Below are 18,355 nucleotides of genomic sequence, written 5' to 3' on the forward strand. Positions count from 1 at the left end.
TTCAGGCTGCAATTGTTGAATTGATTCTAATTATCCATATGTAGACTAGAGTCATGTATAGTTATTGTAGTACATTTCTTAGATGTCCCACTTATTTTGTGTATTCTCAGTATTACAGAGTAACTACTGTTGGGGAGTTGGTAATAGTTACTTTCACAAGTGACCTCTTAGCTTTGCTAGTTGTATCACTGTTCAAAGTGTTTCTACATCTTGATATTTTGAGTTAAGGTCATCTTTCAAGTCTGAAGTATTTCTATCTTTAATTAACTGAGCTATTCTGCCACCTTTTCTTACCTTCCTGTCATTCTAATGTGTATCCTTCAACATTTAGATCCCAGCTTTCAGCACCTTTTAAACATGAAATGTCTATTAGGATATATATGTATATAAATATATATATATATATTATGGCAAGCACTGTAGAAATTTATGGGTTGATTTTTGTGTGGATTTTGGCTATCATTGTGAAAATTTACGATGTTCTGTCTCCTCAATATATAATGGCTGTCGTAATGAAAGATTGAATTTCTGACGTTAGCTTTGCATGAAAACCAAAAAAAAAGAAAGACCACAGACTAATGATTTCCAGGGACTGCAGCATCTAATTTGTAAAACAATTTTCTGAACACTAGCCATTTGTAATATTTAGTCTGTGACTGTCAAAATAATAACATTTTATTGTATTTGCCAGTTTCTCAGGTCAAGACTTAGCAGCAGGCAGATAGGAATTTGTTATCATTTTGAATAGCAGATGAATGTTTTGTGTTGCTGCAATAACAGTAATTATTTAATTATGTATATCAGGATTTAGAAATAATAAAAGCTGAAACTGTACTGTTATAAAAGTTTATCTCCAAAATCCACCCTCAGAACAAAATATCAACAGCTCCTGGAGGAGCAACTGTTGCAAGAAATATGCTCATTTAAGAAAAAGGAAAATAACACAATTCATTCATTTCAGTATTTTAAATATACCCAATGTATTTGGGACATAGCAGCTGTGAATATGCCCCAGAATTACCAGCAAATTCAGAATGACAAGGACATGGCTAGATGAAGAAAAGTTAATCTATGTTTTGTTTTAACTGAATAATTGGTCATAAGTATCAAAATAGAAACAAATGCTATTTCACTCACTTAGAAGGGTATTGTTCTGCATAATAACCTTTCCAGCATATGACTACAAAGCATGGTGTAAAAGCTTGACATCTGCTTCTTATAAATTACCCAGCGTTCACTCTCATGATTTCAGTCATTCTTCAAATCCTTTATTAGATTATGGCTTGTAACTCATCACACTTACTAAAGTAAATAAATATGGTTGCACTATTAACAAAGTAATGTACTGTAATCTAGCTTCTTAACTCTGAAGTTACTGTTTGTTTTCATAATAGAAAATTATCTGATAAATCTGCTCCTGTGTGTTGGTTAGAAGCTCTGTCATGTACTTTAAGGATGGAGCATTTGTCAAAGTTCTTTAAGAATAGTATTGACCTTCATTGCTTTGAAAATGAGCTCACCATCTGATTGAAAAGATGGAATATGCCTAATTTTCATTTTTACTTTTTTATTTATTATATTTTTCCAATCAACCACTTCAGAGATGTTATTACACACCGCTGGAGCTGATGAGACTTGAAACCAGGCCTCCTAGTTCAGGGGAAGGGACACTACTACTGCACCACAAGAGGGCCCTTAATTTTCATTTTCATTTTCATTTTCATCTATTTTCTAATCAGCCTGTTCAGGCTTGTTATTTCACACTTCTGAGCAGGTGGTTCTTGAACTCAAGCCTCGTGGTCTAAGTGGGGGCACTACCATTATGCCACAAGAGAGCATTTAATTTTCATTTTCACCTGTTTTCCAAATTAACCTGTTCAGAGAAGTCAGTGCACACCTATGGAGTAGGTGGAACTTGGACCTGGGCCGCCTCGATCACTGAGGCCACAGGAACCATAAAGACTTGCATTCATATAGTGCTTTTCACAACCTCCAAATCATTTTTGAAATTTGTTTGCAGGATGGGTGCATCGCTGGTTAGGCCAGCATTTATTGCCTAATTTTTTTTAATTTAACCTAATCAACCTGTTCTTAGATGTTATTACACCTCTGGAGCAACTGGGACCTGAATGCAGGCCTCCTGGACTGGCTAGAGACACTACCACTGTACCACAAGAATCCCTAATTTTTATTTTAATTCAAACCAATTGAATTGAAGTTAGATGAATTCTACAATGGAACAGGTGGGTGTCTTCTTGTGATGCAGTGGCAGTGTCCCTACTTTGGCCTGAGAGACCTAGGTTCAAGTCCCAATTGCTCCAGCGGTGTGTAATAAGATTAGAAAGATAAGTTAGCTTCATCAGCATACCAACAATTAATCAACAGAGGTTAAAATGATCTCACTTAGTTGCTGGAGAAAGATCTGTTCACATTGCACACAATGAAGGACACCACACAGACCATCTCAAAGGTGTATATAGCAGATTACAGCGCTGCCTGCCCCAGATATCACCAACAATAACATACAGAGGAACTTTGATTATCCAAAGGACATGGGTGGGCAGTACTTCATTTAGTTAATCGAATTCTGGATAATCAAATGCTGTATAACATTGTTTAGCTGAGCATCGGGAACTTGCGATCTTGCCAATTAATCTAGTATTTGGATAATCGAAAGCCAGATAATTGAGGTTCCTCTGTATTTCTAAAATACCTTTAGTGTTATTAACGCCTCAAACAAAGCATGAAATTTATTCACAATAAGGAGATATTATGACCAAATGCTTGGTCACTGAGGTAACATTTAAGAAGTGTCTTAAAACAGGAAGGCTACTTAGAGATGTGGAAATGTTTCTTATAACATAGAACAGTACAGCACAGTACAGTCTCTTCAGGCCTTGATGTTGTGCCAACCTTTTATCCTATTCTAAGTTCAAACTAACCTACATACCCTTCAATTTACTGTCATTCATGTGCCTATCCAAGAGTTTCTTAAATATCCCTAATGTATCTAAATCTACTACCACAGCTGACATTTCATTCTATGCACCCACCACTCTCTGTGTAAAGAACCTACCTCTGACAACTCCCTTGAATTTTCTTCCAATCACCTTAAAATTATGTCCCCTTGTGATAGCCATTTCCACCCTGGGAAAAAGTCTCTGGCTCTCCACTATGTTTCTCATTATCTTGTACACCTCTATCAAGTCACCGCTCATCCTTCTTCGCTCCAATGAAAAAAGCCCTAGCTGCCTCAACCTTCATAAGGCATTCCTCTAGTCCAGGCAGCATCCTGGTAAATCTCCTCTGCAACCTCTGTAAAACCTCCACATTTTTCCAATAATGAGGTGACCAGAACTGAACACAAAATTTCAAGTGTGCTCTAACCAGGGGTCTATAGAGCTGCAGCATATCCTCATGGCTCTTAAACTCAATCCCCCTGCTAATGAAAGACAACATACCATATGACTTCTTAACAACCCTATCAGCTTGGTTGGCAACTTTGAGGGATCTATGGACGTGGATCCCAAGATCCTGCTGTTCCTCCACACTGCCAAGAATCTTGTCTTTAACCTGGTATTCTGCATTCAAATTCAACCTTCCAAAATGAATCATTTCACACTTTTCCAAGTTGGACTCCACCTGCCACTTCTCTGCCCTGTTCGGCATCCTGTCAATGTCCTATTCCAACCTACAACAACCCTCTACACTATGCACCACACAACCAACCTTTATGTCATCAGCAAAATTAGTAACCTACCCTTCCAGAGATCCCAAAACAGATCCCTACGGAAACCAATGGTCACCGAGCTCCAGGCTGAATACTGTCCATCTCCTACCACCCTCTGTCTTCTTTGGGCCAGCCAATTCTATATCTAGACAGTCAAATTTCCCTGTATCCCATGCTTCCTTACTTTCTGAATGAGCCTACCATGGGGAACCTTATCAAACGCTTGCTAAAATCCATGTTCACCACATCCACTGCTCTACCTTCATCAATGCGATTTGTCACCTTCTCAAAGAATTCAATAAAGCTTGTGAAGCATGACCTACTCCTCATAAAGTAATGCTAACTGTCTCTAATCAAACTATGGTTTTCCAAGTCATCATAAATCTTGTCTCTCAGAATCCTCTCTAATAATTTGCCCATGATAGATGTAAGATCAACTGGTCTGTAATTCCCAGGATTACCCCTATTCCGTTTGTCATCCTCCAATCAGCTGGCACTACTTATGTGGACATTGAGGACGTAAAGATCATCGCCAAAGGCGCAGCAATCTCTTCCCTCACTTCCTGTCATAACCTTGGGTATGTCCCGTCTGGCCCAGGGGACTTATACATCCTTATGTTTTTCAAAATTTTCAGCACATCCTCCTTAACATCAACCTGTTTGAGTATATCAGTTTATTTCATGCTGTCCTCACAAACAACAAGGTTCCCCCTCAGTAGGGAATACTGAACCAAAGTATTCATTAAGAACCCCCACCTCCTCCGACTCAAGGCACAAGCTCCCTGCAATATCCCTGATCGGTCCTACCCTCACTCTGGCTGTCCTCTTGCTCCTCACATAAGTGTAGAAAGCCTTAGGGTTTTCTTTAATCCTATCCGCTAAAGCTTTTTCATACCCCCTTCGAGCTCTCCTAAGTCTATTCTTCATTTCTTTCCTGGCCACCTTATAACCCTCTAGAGCCCTGTCTGCACCTTGCCTCCTCAGCCTTAAGTAAGCTTCCTTCTTCCTCTTGATTAGAAGTTCTACATTCCTTGTCACTCAACAATCCTTCACCCTATCATCCCTTCCTTGCCTCAGTGGGACAAACCTATCCAGCAATATTAGCAAGTGCTCCCTAATCAACCTCCACATTTTTGTCATGCATTTCCCTGAGAATATCTGTTCCCAATTTAGGCACCCCAGCTCCTGCTAAATACTTTCCCATACCATCTGCTCCTTTCCTTGTCCATGAGTATAGTAAAGGTCAGGGAATTGTGATCACTATCACAGAAATGCTTTCCCACCAAGAGATCTGACACCTGGCCTGGTTCATTGCCAAGCACCAAATTCAATATGGCCTCCCCTCTAGTTGGCCTATCTATATGTTAAGTCAAGAATCCTTCCTGGACACACCTGCTCCATCCAAACTATTTGAACTAAAGAGGTTCCAATCAATATTAGGAAAGTTAAAATCACCCATGATAACAACCGTTACTTCTGCATCTTTCTAAAATCTGCCTTCCAATCTGCTCCTCTGTGTCTCTGTTGCAATTGGGGGCTCTGTGGAAAACTCCCAATAAAGTGACTGCTTCTTTCCTGTTTCTGACTACCATCCATACTGACTCTGTAGACAAACCCTCCTCGACGATCTCCCTTTCTGCAGCTGTGATACTATCCCTGATTAGCAATGCCACTCCCTCCACCTCTTTTACCTCTCCCCCCCCCCCCCCCCCACTTCCTTTTGAACCATCTAAACCCTGGAACATCCAACAACCATTCCTGCCCCTGTGAAAACTAAGTCTCAGTAATGGCCACAAAATCATAGTCCCAAGAATTGATCCATGCTCTAAGTTCATCTCCTTTATTCCTGATATTTCTTGGATTAAAATAGACACATTCCAGCCCATCACACTGACTGTGAATTTGTCCTATCAATTGTCTGTCCCATCTCACAGACTCTGTGCACACTGTATCTGGCTGTACACTAGCTACTCCATTCTCTGATCCATAGCTTTGTTTCCCACTGGAGGGAATTCAAAAGGCTTACACACTTGAAAGCATGGCTATCAATTATGATAGGGAGGTAATTCGAGGTAAGTTGACTTTGCACAAAATTCCATCACCTTGAGATTCTAGTAGCCACCATTTGTTCAATGTGGCACAATGGATTGTGTCTGTACCTCTGGGCCAGGAAGCCCACGTTAAGTCCCATTTGTTCCAGATTTGTGTCATAACATGCCTAAACAATTTGATTTTAAAATTAAATCTTGTGCCACAGCTTCCATGAACGAATTCCTCACCCTAAGTCTTGTTAACAGACTGCACATTAAATTATTACAACACAAAAGGAGAATATCCAATAACTCTGTCATTTTTTACATTACAGTTTAGAATTGAGGGTGCCTCAGTAATTTATAAATCAAAACCAGCTATCTCTGTGATTAAGCCCCTCAGACATGACTGTACAATCCAAGTAATATTTTACTTTAACGCTTCAAATTTAATATCTTGCTTCTTGAAATCTGTTAGCTGCTAAATAGGCAGATTCTTTTCTGAAGTCAAAATACTCTAACAATGACTGAATTATTTTGGGTGTCTACTGTATTAATTTCAATTGATTCAGAATCTATCAAATGACCCACCTCTATTCTCAGGCCTGTGAATGAGCTATATCAAGCTAATCGAACAGCTCAAATATGATACTACAAATTGATTTTCTTAACAATATCAATATATTCTTGCATGCTTTGGGCAAACCGACCAATTCTGCATTCTGGACCATAATGTGTCAGTGGAAAAACATTTGCATTTAAAGACTCCTTCCATGTCTTTTACCCACCCCCACACCCCAGGCTCTGTCATGGCACGGGTTTCTTACAGCCTCATTTCATTCTCTTATAATTCCCACCATCACCTACCAGCCTCTTTCTCTTTCTTGCTTCCTCATTTTCTCTTTTTTTTCCCCTTGATTTATTTCTTTCCCTTTCCTTTCTTCCTCTCTCTTTCTCTCTTTCTCTCTTCCTCTCTCCCTCAGTGTCCTGTCTCTACTCTCAAAACATTAACTCTGTTTCTCTCTCCACATGCTGCCAGACCTGCTCAGTTTCCACAGCAATCTCTGCATTGTATTTAAAAATTCCATATTTTATGCACTCTACTTATGTACTCCCTTATTGCCTCAATAAAAGAATTCAGAGCTATATTCTGGACCAGTAATCTAGCAGTCCAGGCTCCAAATAGAGTCATGGAGATGTACAGCACAGAAACGGACCCCTCAGTCCAACTCATCCATGCAGACCAGATATCCCACCTGCTAGCACCCAACCCATATCCATCCAAACCCTTCCTATTCATATACCCATCCAGATGCCATTTAAATGTTGCAATTGTACCAGCCTCCACCACTTCCTCTGGCAGCTCATTCCATACACGTACCACCCTCTGCTTGAAACGTTGCCCCTTAGGTCTTAGGGGTCATAGAGATGTACAGCATGGAAACAGACCCTTTGGTCCAACCTGTCCGCACCGACCAGATATCCCATCCCAATCTAGTCAAACCTGCCAGCACCCGGCCCATATCCCTCCAAACCCTTCCTATTCATATATCCATCCAAATGCCTCTTAAATGTTGCAATTGTACCAACCTCCACCACATCCTCTGGCAGCTCATTCCATACACGTACCACCCTCTACGTGAAAAAGTTGCCCCTTAGGTCTCTTTTATATCTTTCCCCTCTCACCCTAAACCTATGCCCTCTAGTTCTGGACTCCCCGATCCCAGGGAAAAGACTTTGTCTATTTATCCTATCCATGCCCCTCATAATTTTGTAAACCTCTATAAGGTCACCCCTCAGCCTCCGACGCTCCAGGGAAAACAGCCCCAGCCTGTTCAGCCTCTCCCTACAGCTCAAATCCTCCAACCCTGGGAACATCCTTGTAAATCTTTTCTGAACCCTTTCAGGTTTCACAACGTCCTTCGGATAGGAAGGAGACCAGAATCGCTATTAACCGCTACTAATCCAAAATTAATAGTTTTGGAATTGAAAGCTAGGCTCAGTGATGATGCATGAAACTATCAAAAGAATGTTGTCACATCCCATCTCCTTCAGGAATGTTGTTTAAGGAAGGATATCTGCAGGTCCTTACCTGGTTTGACATATCTATCCTACAAAGCCAACTGCAATGCGATCTTTGAGGTTGGATAAAATTTGGCGTCTGTACACTGTACCCCCTCCGAAGTGACTGACATAAATAGTGTTAGAGAAACTCCGCAGATATGGTAGCTTCTGTGCAAAGAGAAACAGATTTAACATTTCAAATCCAACATCACACAATGTGAAGAGTCACACTAGACTTGATATGTTAACCCTGTTCTCTTTGTACAGATGCCACCATCGTGCTGAGTTTCTGCAGCACTTTCTGTTTCTACTTCACATCTTCAGCATCTGCAGTACTTTGCTTATATCTTTTCCAATGTGCATTATCTAAAACTGAATTAAATATTTCAGTTGTGTTTGATTCACTGAAGTATAATTTCCTCAATTTTATATTCTTGCCTCCTTTACTTTAACAGCAGTTTTTGTTTTTAGCTTTTATGATTACTTTTTGCTGATATGCATTGGCTTTTAGTGATCTCTGCACACGGACAACCAAATCCCTTTGCTGCTTGTTCCAAATAGAAGAATGTAGAAGAATTATTCAGAATGTAGACTTTTTAAACTTCTTAATCTAACACTGACCAATAAATGTATAACTAGATTTCTTATGATTTCTGATAAGACACTATTTGTTTGCAATGTGTATCGCGCAGTCTGAACTAATTTTCTTATCTGATTAAATATTGACACTTCAGAGAACAATATAGAGGAGTCACTGGAGCAGTAATCTTAAGGCCTATGCTAATAATAAGGAGTCATGGGTTCAAATCCCACCCTAGCAGCTGGCAAAAGCTAAATTCAATTTATAACTCTATTCACGGTAATGGTGACAATTAAAATGTGATTAAAAACCTACCTGGCTCACAAAGGTACCTCAGGGAAGGAAGCTGCTGTACACTGCCAGTCTGGTCTACATTTGACACCACACCCACAGCAATGTGGTTGACTCGCAGCTGTCCTCTGAAATGAACCTCATACCTCAACCAGATCAAGCATAATTAGGAATCAGCAATAAGTACTTAGCTTGCCAGTGATGCCCACATTCCAAGAGTAAATTTCTAAAACAGAACATGAAGATTCACATTCCAGGGTGGGTTTAAACTAATTCCCCAGGGTTCTGGAAACCTAAATTGTAGTTCGAGTATACAGGAGGTTGAGATTAGTGAGATCAGAAATAAAGTTTCAAGGTTGCAAGAGAGTACCGGCAAGCAAGAAGTTGGTTTGAAGTGTGTCTACTTCAATGCCAGAAGCATCCAGAATAAGGTGGGTGAACTTGCAGCATGGGCTGGTACCTGGGATTTCGAAGTTGTGGCCATTTTGGAGATATGGGTAGAATGGGACAGGAGTGGTTGTTGAAGGTTCCAGGATTTAGATGTTTCAGGAAGAACAGAGAAGATGGTAAAGGGTGAGGGGTGGCAATTGTTGGACAAGGACAGTATTATGGTTGCAGAAAAGACGTTTAAGGACTTGTCTACTGAGGTAGTAGGGGCTGAGGTTAGAAACAGGAAAAGAGAGGCCACCCTGTTGGAGTTTTCTATAGGCCTCTGAATAGTTCCAGAGATGTAGAGGAAAGGATAGCAAAGATGATTCTCAATAGGAGCAAGAATGACAGGGTAGTTCTTATGGGGGACTTTAACTTTCCAAATATTGACTGGGAATACTATAGTTCAAGTACGTTAGATGGGTCAGTTTTTGTCTAACATGTGCAGGAGAGTTTCCTGACACAGTATGTAGACAGGGTGAAAGTGAGGACTGCAGCTGCTGGAGATTAGAGTCAAGAGTGTGGTGCTAGAAAAGCACAGCAGGTCAAGCAGCATCTAAGCAGCAGGAGAATCGACGTTTCAGGCAAAAGCCCTTCATCAGGAATGAGGTTGTGAGCCGAGGGGTTGCAGAGATGAATGGGAGGGTGGTGGGGCTGGGGGAAGGTAGCTGAGAGTGCGATAGGTAGATGAAGGTGGGGGTTAGAGAGGAGGGTGGAGCAAATAGGTTGTAAGGCATATGAGCAGGTAGGACAGGTCATGAGGGTGATGCCGAGTTGGAAGGTTGGAACTAGGATAAGGTGGGGGGAGGGGAAGTTAGGAAACTGGTGAAATCCACATTATTGCTGTGGGGTTGGAGGGTCCCGAGGTGGAAGATGAGGCATTCCTCCTCCAGGCATCAGCTGGTTAGCGAGTGGCAATGGAGAACGCCCAGGACCTGCATGTCCTTGGCTGAGTAGGAGGGGGAGTTGAAGTGTTCAGCCACGGGGCAGTGGGGTGGCTGGTGTGTCCCGGAGATATTTCTGAAGCACTCTGCAAGTAGGTGTCCTGTCTCCCCAATGTAAAGGAGACTGCATCGGGGGCAATGAATATAGTAAATTACATGCTTGGAGAGGGGTCACGGTGGCTCAGTGGTTAGCACTGCTGCCTCAAAGCGCCAGGGACCCGGGTTCATTTCCAGCCTCGGGCAACTGTCTATGTGGAGTTTGCACATTCTACCCCTGTCTGCGTGGGTTTCCTCTGGGTGCTCCAGTTCCCTCCCGCACTCACAAAGATGGGCAGGTTAGGTGAATTGGCCATGTTAAATTGCCCATAGTGTTAGGTGAAGGGGTAAATGTAGGGGAATGGTTCTGGGTGGGTTGCTCTTCAGAGGGTCGGTGTGGACTTGTTGGGCCGAAGGGCCTGTTTCCACACTGTAGGGAATCTAATCTAATCTTTAAAAAAGTGCAGGTAAAACTCTGATGGATGTGGAAGGTTCTTTTGGGGCCTTGGATGGAGGTGAGGGGGGAGCTGCGGGAGCAGGTTTTGCATTTCCGGCCGTGGTAGGGGAGGGTGCCAGGAGGGGAGGGTGCACTGGTGGGGATTGTGGACCTGACAAAGGAGTCACGGAGGGACTGATCTTAACAGAAAGCGGCTAAGGGTGAGGAGGGAAATATATCTCTGGTGGTGTAGTCCGTTTGTAGGTGCCTGGAATGGCGGAGGATGATTCAATGTATACGGAGGTTGGTGTGGTGGAAGGTGAGGACCAGGAGGGTTCTGTCCTTGTTGCGGTTGGAGAGGTGGAGTTCGATGGGGGAGTCCCAGGAAGTGGGAAACATCAACCACACGGGAGGGGAAATTGCGGTCTTTAATGAAGGAGGCTATCTGGTATGTTCTGTAGTGGAACTGTTCCTCCTGGAAGCATATGAGGTGGAAGCGGAGGAATTGGGAATAAAGGATAGTGTTTTTACAAGAGGCAGGGTAGGAGGAGATGTAGTCCAGGTATCTGTGGGAGTAGGTGGGTTTGTAGAAGATATCAGTGTTGAGTCGGTCACCGTTGATGGAGATGGAGAGGTCCAGGAAAGGGAGGGAGGTGTCTGAGATGTTCCAGGTGAACATCTGAGATGTTCCAGGTTGGGGTGAAATGTGTTGGTGAAGTTGATGAACTGTTCAACCATCTCCCAGGAGCACGAGATGGTGCCGATGCAGTCATTAATGTAGTGGAGGAAAAGGTGGGGAATGGTGCAAGTGTAACTGCGGAAGATAGACTGTTCCACGTAACCAACAAAGACAGGCATAGCTGGGTCCATGTGGGTACCCATGGCTACTCCTTTTGTCTGTAGGAAGTGAGAAAATTCAAAGGAGAAATTATTGAGGGTACGGACCAGTTCAGCCAAACAAATGAGAGTGTCACAGGAATGGTACTGGTGAGGGCATCGGAAGAGGAAGAAACGGAGGGCTTGGAGGCCCTCGTTATGGTGAATGGAGGTGTATAGGGACTGGATGCCTATGGTGAATATAAGGTGTTAGAGCCAGGGAAACAAAAGTCTTGGAGAAGGTGGAGGTGGTGGGTGGTGTCCCAAACGCATGTGGGTGGTGCAGGAGCAGGCTGAGACGATAGGTCGTCCAGAGTAGTCAGGCTTGTGCATCTTGGTTAGGCGGTAGAACCGGGCGGTGCAGGGTTCCCAAACTATGAAGATGGAAGCTGTGGGTTGGAGATCCACTGAGGTGATGAGGTTGTGTATGGTCTGGGAGATGGTGGTTTGGTGATGGCAGATGAGGTCGTGGCCGGGGATGGTGGGGGGGGGGGGGGGTAGGAGGTGTTGGCGCCAAATTGATGAGGGATTCCATGCCCTCCATTTCTACTTCTCCTGCGAGGCACATTAGATTTGGTACTGGGTAATGAACCCGGCCAGGTGTCAGATTTGGAGGTAGGTGAGCATTTTGGTAATAATGACCAAAATTCGGTTATGTTTACTTTAGCGATGCAAAGGGATAAGTACATACTGCAGAACAAGAGTTATAGCTGGGGGACAGGCAACTACAATGCGAATAGGCAAGATTTAAGATGCATAGATTGGGGAAGGAAACTGCAAGGAATGGGCACAATTGAAATGTGGAGTTTATTCAAGGAACAGCTGCTGTGGGTCCTTCATGAGTATGTATCTGTCAGGCAGGGAGGAAGTTGTCAAGTGCGGGACCTATGGTTTACAAAGGAAGTTGAATCTCTTGTCAAAAGGAAGACCACGGCTTATGTTAGGATGAGATGTGAAGGCTCGGTTAGGGTGCTTGAGAGTTACAAGTTAGCCAGGAAAGACCTAAAGAGAGAGTTAAGAAGAGCCAGGAGGGGACATTAGAAGTCTTTGGCAGATAGGATCAAGGAAAATCCTAAGGGTTTCTATAGGTATATCCAGAATAAAAGAAAGACTAGACTAAGATTAGGTCCAAACAATCAAGGATAGTAGTGGGATGTTTTGCCTGGAGTCAGTGAAGATAGGGGAAGCGCTAAATGAATATTTTTCAGCAGTATTCACGCTTGAAAAAGACAATGTTTTCGAGGTGAATACTGATATGCAGGTACTAGACTAAATGGGATTGACGTTCACAAGGAGGAGGTGTTAGCAAATCTGGAAAGTGTGAAAATAGATAAGTCCCTTGGGCCCGATCAGATTTATCCTAGGATTCTCTGGGAAGCCGGGGGGAGATTACTGAGCCTTTGGCTTTGATCTTTATGTCATCATTGTCCACAGGAATAGTGTCAGAAGACTGGAGGATAGTAAATGTTGTTCCCTTATTCAAGAAAGGGAGTAGAGACAACCCTGGTAATTATAGACCAGTGGACCTTACTTCGGTTATGGGTAGTATTGGAAAAGATTGTAAGAGATAAGATTTATAGTCATCTAGAAAGGAATAAGTTGATTAGGGATAGTCAACACAGTTTTGTGAAGGGTGGGTCGTGCCTCACAAACCTTATTGAGTTCTTTGACAGATGGATGAGAGATGTGGTGTATATGGATTTCATTAAGGCATTTGGTAAAGTTCCCCACAGTAGGCTCTTGCACAAAATATGGAGGCATGAGGTTTAGGATGATTTAATAGTTTTGATCAGAAATTGGCTAGCTGAAAGAAGACAGAGGGTGATGGTTAATGGGAAATGTTCATGCTGGAGTTCAGTTACTAGTGATGTAATGCAAGGATCTGTTTTGAGGCTACTGCTGTTTGTCATTTTTATAAATGACCTGAATGAGGGTGTACAAGGATGGATTAGTAAATTTGCAGATGACACTAAGGTTGGTAGAGTTGTGGATAGTGCCGAAAGATGTTGTAGGTTACAACGGGACATAAATAAGCTGCAGAGCTGGGCTGAGAGATGGCAAATGGAGTTCAATGCAGAAAAGTGTGATGTGAATCACTTTGGAAGGAGTAACAGGAATACACAGTACTGGGCAAATGGTAAGGTTCTTGATAATGTAGATGAGCAGAGAGATCTCGTTGTCCATGTACATAGATCCCTGAAAGTTGCCACCCAAGTTGATAGGGTTGTTAAGAAGGCATATGGTGTGTAGCTTTTATTGGTAGAGGGTTTGAGTTTCGGAGCCATAAGGTCATGCTGCAGCTGGACAAAACTCTGGTGCGGCTGCACTTGGAGTATTGCATACAGTTCTGGTCACCGCATTATACGAAGGTTGTGGAAGCTTTGAAAAGGGTGCAGAGGAAGTTTACTAGGATGTTGCCTGGTATGGAGGGAAGGTCTTACGAGGAAAGGCTGAGGGACTTGAGGCTGTTTTCGTTAGAGAGAAAAGGTTGAGAGGTGACTTAATTGAGACACATAAGATAATCAGAGGGTTAGATAGGGTGGACAGGGAGAGCCCTTTTCCTCAGATAGTGATGGCTGGCACGAGGGGACGTAGCTTTACATTGAGGAGTAATAGATATAGGACAGATGTCAGAGGTAGTTTCTTTACTCAGAGTAGTAGGAGTGTGGAGTGCACTGCCTGCAACAGTAGTAGACTCGCCAACTTTAATGGTATTTAAATGGTCATTGGATAAACATATGGACGAGAATGGAATAGTGTAGGTTAGATAGGCTTCAGATTGGTTTCACAGGTCGGCACAACATTGAGGGGCGAAGGGCCTGCACTGCGCTGTCATGTTCTATGTTCTATATGAAGATGTTGAACTTCATCCTCAAGGCCGGAAGCAAGAGGCAGGAATTTGTTTGGCTCAGCCTGCCCGCTTCAGGAGAAATTGCATTCAGTGTAGGGATTTTCATTGTCTTTTTTTGTCGTTGCAGTGCAAAGTGGATAGGTGCTGACTTCAATCAGGTCAGCCAACCCTGAAAAATTCATCAATAACTGCTGCCTGGTTGACAAGCTGTTTCAATGGCCCACATTGGTGCTGTGGGACTGTGCTTCTGTTCGAATAAAAATGGAAAGACTGTTGAGTCCTCACCTCTTACACATGTACATACTATCCATGCCCAGTCTATACATTCCTATGGTAACTTGTGCCCTCCCACACCAAGTTATGTCCTCCTCAAGCAGTCCTTCATGTCTACTGTGGTTTATTTAAAATACAAAAACATCATATTATGTATCACACTTATTTTTTGCCTATGCATAATGTGTGTTTATAATTTGCCCTATATTTAAGAAGACAATATCTAATTGCTGACTGATAATGGTAGAGTCTGAGTCACTTAGAGGAGAATTGTTTCCCTGTAGATTATCATCTGTTTTTAATCCTATGACCCTTTGCCAAATAGGAACCTGACAGATGATGATGACTTTCAATTTTCTGTAACTTTTCATACTTCAGATTTTGACTTCTGAAAAATGATGAGTGCCATGAGACTTTCAGTTGAATAGATTGAATCCCTTGTTAATCTTTTTAACACTTGGTGAAGAGTGATTAATTGGTCAGCTAACCAGTATCTGTTGGGGAGTACAAATGACTAACATAAAAACATCGACATTTTTTATTATGAATGAATCTGTACTACTTTATTGCAGATCATCATCACTTCAGGAATTAAGATAATTGTTCTCTCTGCTGCCCTACTCCTCTCTTCTTATTTCAAGATTTAGGTATCCACTAAACCGTGACACGCATTTATTTGTCCACTCCGGTTTTTGAGAGTTTATCTCCAGTCTTTCATATCATCACAATTTGCCATATCCATAATTTGGTTTGCTTAATGAAATTTAATATTGTTCTTTCAATTCAAAATCATTTGTATATATTGAAATAAGGTGTCGTCCCGACAAAGCCACCTGTGAAATATGAATCATTGTCTCTTTTGATGATTTTGTTTTATGTGGCACTTTAATGTAAAACTCATGATAATGTGGATGTAATGTAAAGAATTTTATCACATGGTTCCTTGGTTATGGGTGAAAGCATTAAAAGTGTCGATGTCAAATACTGTTATGTTTCATGGGGGACCCTGATATGATTAGAACTGGAGAAGTGCAGAAATGCACAGAAAATATACTTACTATTAGAACAGTATTTCTGCTTTGCACACAATCCGATCACGTTTTTCTGATTTTGTGGAAGTACAGTAGGGCTCCATTTGACATTGTCATTATGTTCCTGAAACTGAAACAACTTTTAAGTAAATCAGATTTTCCCTTTGCAAAGTAAAGTAACTTTAGCCTCAAAATACTTTCTCTGCTTCTTTTTTCACAGTTGCTGCCAGGCTTGCTGAGTTTCTCCAGCACGTGCTGGTTTATCTCAGATTTTGCATTATAACATGGACTTCAGTAAGGCGTTCGACAAGGTTCCTCATGGTAGACTGGTTAGCAAGGTTAGATCTCAAGAAATACAGGGAGAACTAGCCATTTAGATGTAGAACTGGCTCGAAGGTAGAAGACAGAGGGTGTTGGTGGAGGGTTGCTTTTCAGACTGGAGGCCTGTGACCAGTGGAGTGCCACAAGGATCTTATGGAGGTTTATAAAATCATGAGGAGCATGGATAGGATAAATAGACAAGGTTTTTTTCCTGGGGTGGGGGAGTCCAGAACTAGGGGGCATAGGTGCAGGTTGAGAGGGGAAAGATATAAAAAGGACCTAAGGAGCAACTTTTTCATTCAGAGGGTTGTGCGTGTATGAAATGAGCTGCCAGAGGATGTGGTGGTGGCTGGTACAATTACAACATTTAAAAGACATCTGGTGGGTTTATGAATAGGAAGGGTTTAGAGAGATATGGGCCAAGTGCTAGAAAATGGGACTAAATTAGGTTAGGAGATCTGGTTGGCATGACAGAGTTGGACGAAGGGTCTGTTTCTGTGCTGTATATCTCTATGACTCTAAAATTCCTATATTCATAAATGAAATGCTTCAGAGTAAAATAAATTTGAAAACACAAAAGAAAAATGCTGAGTTTTTCTTTCTACTTAATGCTGACACTTTGTCTCTCTGGCTCACTGCCTGTCCAACTCACTTTTCTCCCACTCCTTGAGCCTCCAAGTCATTGTCTGTCCAGCTCACTACCTTTTGCTCTATAGAGATATACAGCACAGAAACAGACCTTTTGGTCCAATTGTGGTAATTGACCTCAGCCCCCCGCAACACCCTAAAAAAAGTTCCCTCTTGCTGAATCTAACTTTTGCCACCTCTCCTGGTCATTGTCTCCTTCTGAACACGCACTATAAATGACTGCACACAAGATAAACAGCAAGAGATAGAAAGGGCAATTTCAAGTTGCACAGATAAGCTACAGGCTGGAAAGGTGAGGCAAAGGATGATCGTTGAGAAGAAAAGTTGGCAATGACCAAGAAGGTCATCGGGAGGAAGGATTTGCTGTGATCGGGAGGGTTAACAAAGGGAGGGTTGGTAGCAGCCAGAGGGTCAGGGTGAGAGACAATGAGGGAGTGATTTGGACAATCAGGAAGAGAGAGGGTCAACAGTGAGAGAAAGGGTTGACAACCTTTGAGATAGCAACAAGATGAAATGCCAGCAAATTTAAGATCGCATTATGGGATTGGAGCCTTATTGATTAGATTAGATTACTTACAGTGTGGAAACAGGCCCTTCGGCCCAACAAGTCCACACCGACCCGCCGAAGCGCAACGCACCCATTCCCCTACATCTACCCCTTACCTAACACTACGGGCAATTTAGCATGGCCAATTCACCTGACCTGCACATCTTTGGACTGTGGGAGGAAACCGGAGCACCCGGAGGAAACCCACGCAGACACGGGGAGAATGTGCAAACTCCACACAGTCAGTCGCCTGAGGCGGGAATTGAACCCAGGTCTCTGGCGCTGTGAGGCAGCAGTGCTAACCACTGTGCCACCATGCCGCCCTATTATCCTTTAAAGCAGAACAACCTTAAATAGTCATGATTTTGAGATGCTGGTGTTGGACTGGGGTGTACAAAGTTAAAAATCACACAACACCAGGTTATAGACCAACAGGTTTAACTGGAAGCACACTAGCTTTCGGAGCGCCATTCTTTCATCAGGTGATTGTAACGGCACTCCGAAAGCTAGTGTGCTTCCAATTAAATCTATTGGACTATAACCTAGTGTTGTGTGATTTTTAAACTTAAATAGGGCATACTGCAGTATTATACTGTTTCTAGGTCATGTTCAATGCAAGTATAAGTGCAGTATTAGAACTTCCATTTGAATTTGCCAACCCCTAGAACATGCAGGAATGGCCCCTTGCTCAGATCTCTGACAGCAGAAATATAATTAGGTGGTCATTTGGAAGCCCTAACATGGTGCATATCCTTGAACAGCTTTTACAGCATGTAAATGGTGAACATCTAGAAGAGCGATTTCCCATGGGGGGAGAGAAAGCAATCTTCTGATTAAAAATACCTTCACTTAATGGTAATATTCTATTTAAAGGTTGAACAGGTATTAGTGCTACGAGCAGTATTGTTACCAGAAAAAAAACAGAAGGTCTTGAATTAAGGTAATTGGCTTTCTGACAAATCTGATGAAAACCCTTGATAATGCTGAGTAAAGCTGTTAAAGCTAATCACTGAAGTGGTAATCATGTTATTAAGAAAAAAAGTGTAATGCAAATAAAGAGTATTGTGACTGAAACTTTCCTGCACTGATTTTTATGTAATGAATAGGCACTGAAGCAGCAACAAAAGCGGAGGATTGGCGTTTCGATGATGATGAACAAGGCCATACCTTGTGTCGTATTGACACCATTGAAAGTGCCAGATGAGCACTCAGAATCACCAGCAGGTAAGTAGAAATTCTGAACAAATCCATTACAACAGAATTGTTTT

The 18,355-nt window shown here is 42.3% G+C and overlaps 1 protein-coding gene across 3 annotated transcripts in view; it reads left to right on the forward strand.

The window, feature by feature from the left end:
• LOC140477125 (putative Polycomb group protein ASXL3) overlaps positions 1-18,355 on the forward strand; it is a 308,321-nt gene that overhangs the window by 147,878 nt on the left and 142,088 nt on the right. For all 3 annotated transcript variants that reach the window (XM_072570448.1, XM_072570446.1, XM_072570447.1), the window contains one exon: positions 18,194-18,311. In XM_072570448.1, the coding sequence (XP_072426549.1) occupies positions 18,194-18,311 (118 nt within the window). The remainder of the gene's footprint in view (positions 1-18,193; positions 18,312-18,355) is intronic.

This window comes from Chiloscyllium punctatum, chromosome 5 (assembly GCF_047496795.1).
Source record: "Chiloscyllium punctatum isolate Juve2018m chromosome 5, sChiPun1.3, whole genome shotgun sequence".
Classification (NCBI taxonomy): Eukaryota; Metazoa; Chordata; class Chondrichthyes; order Orectolobiformes; family Hemiscylliidae; genus Chiloscyllium; species Chiloscyllium punctatum.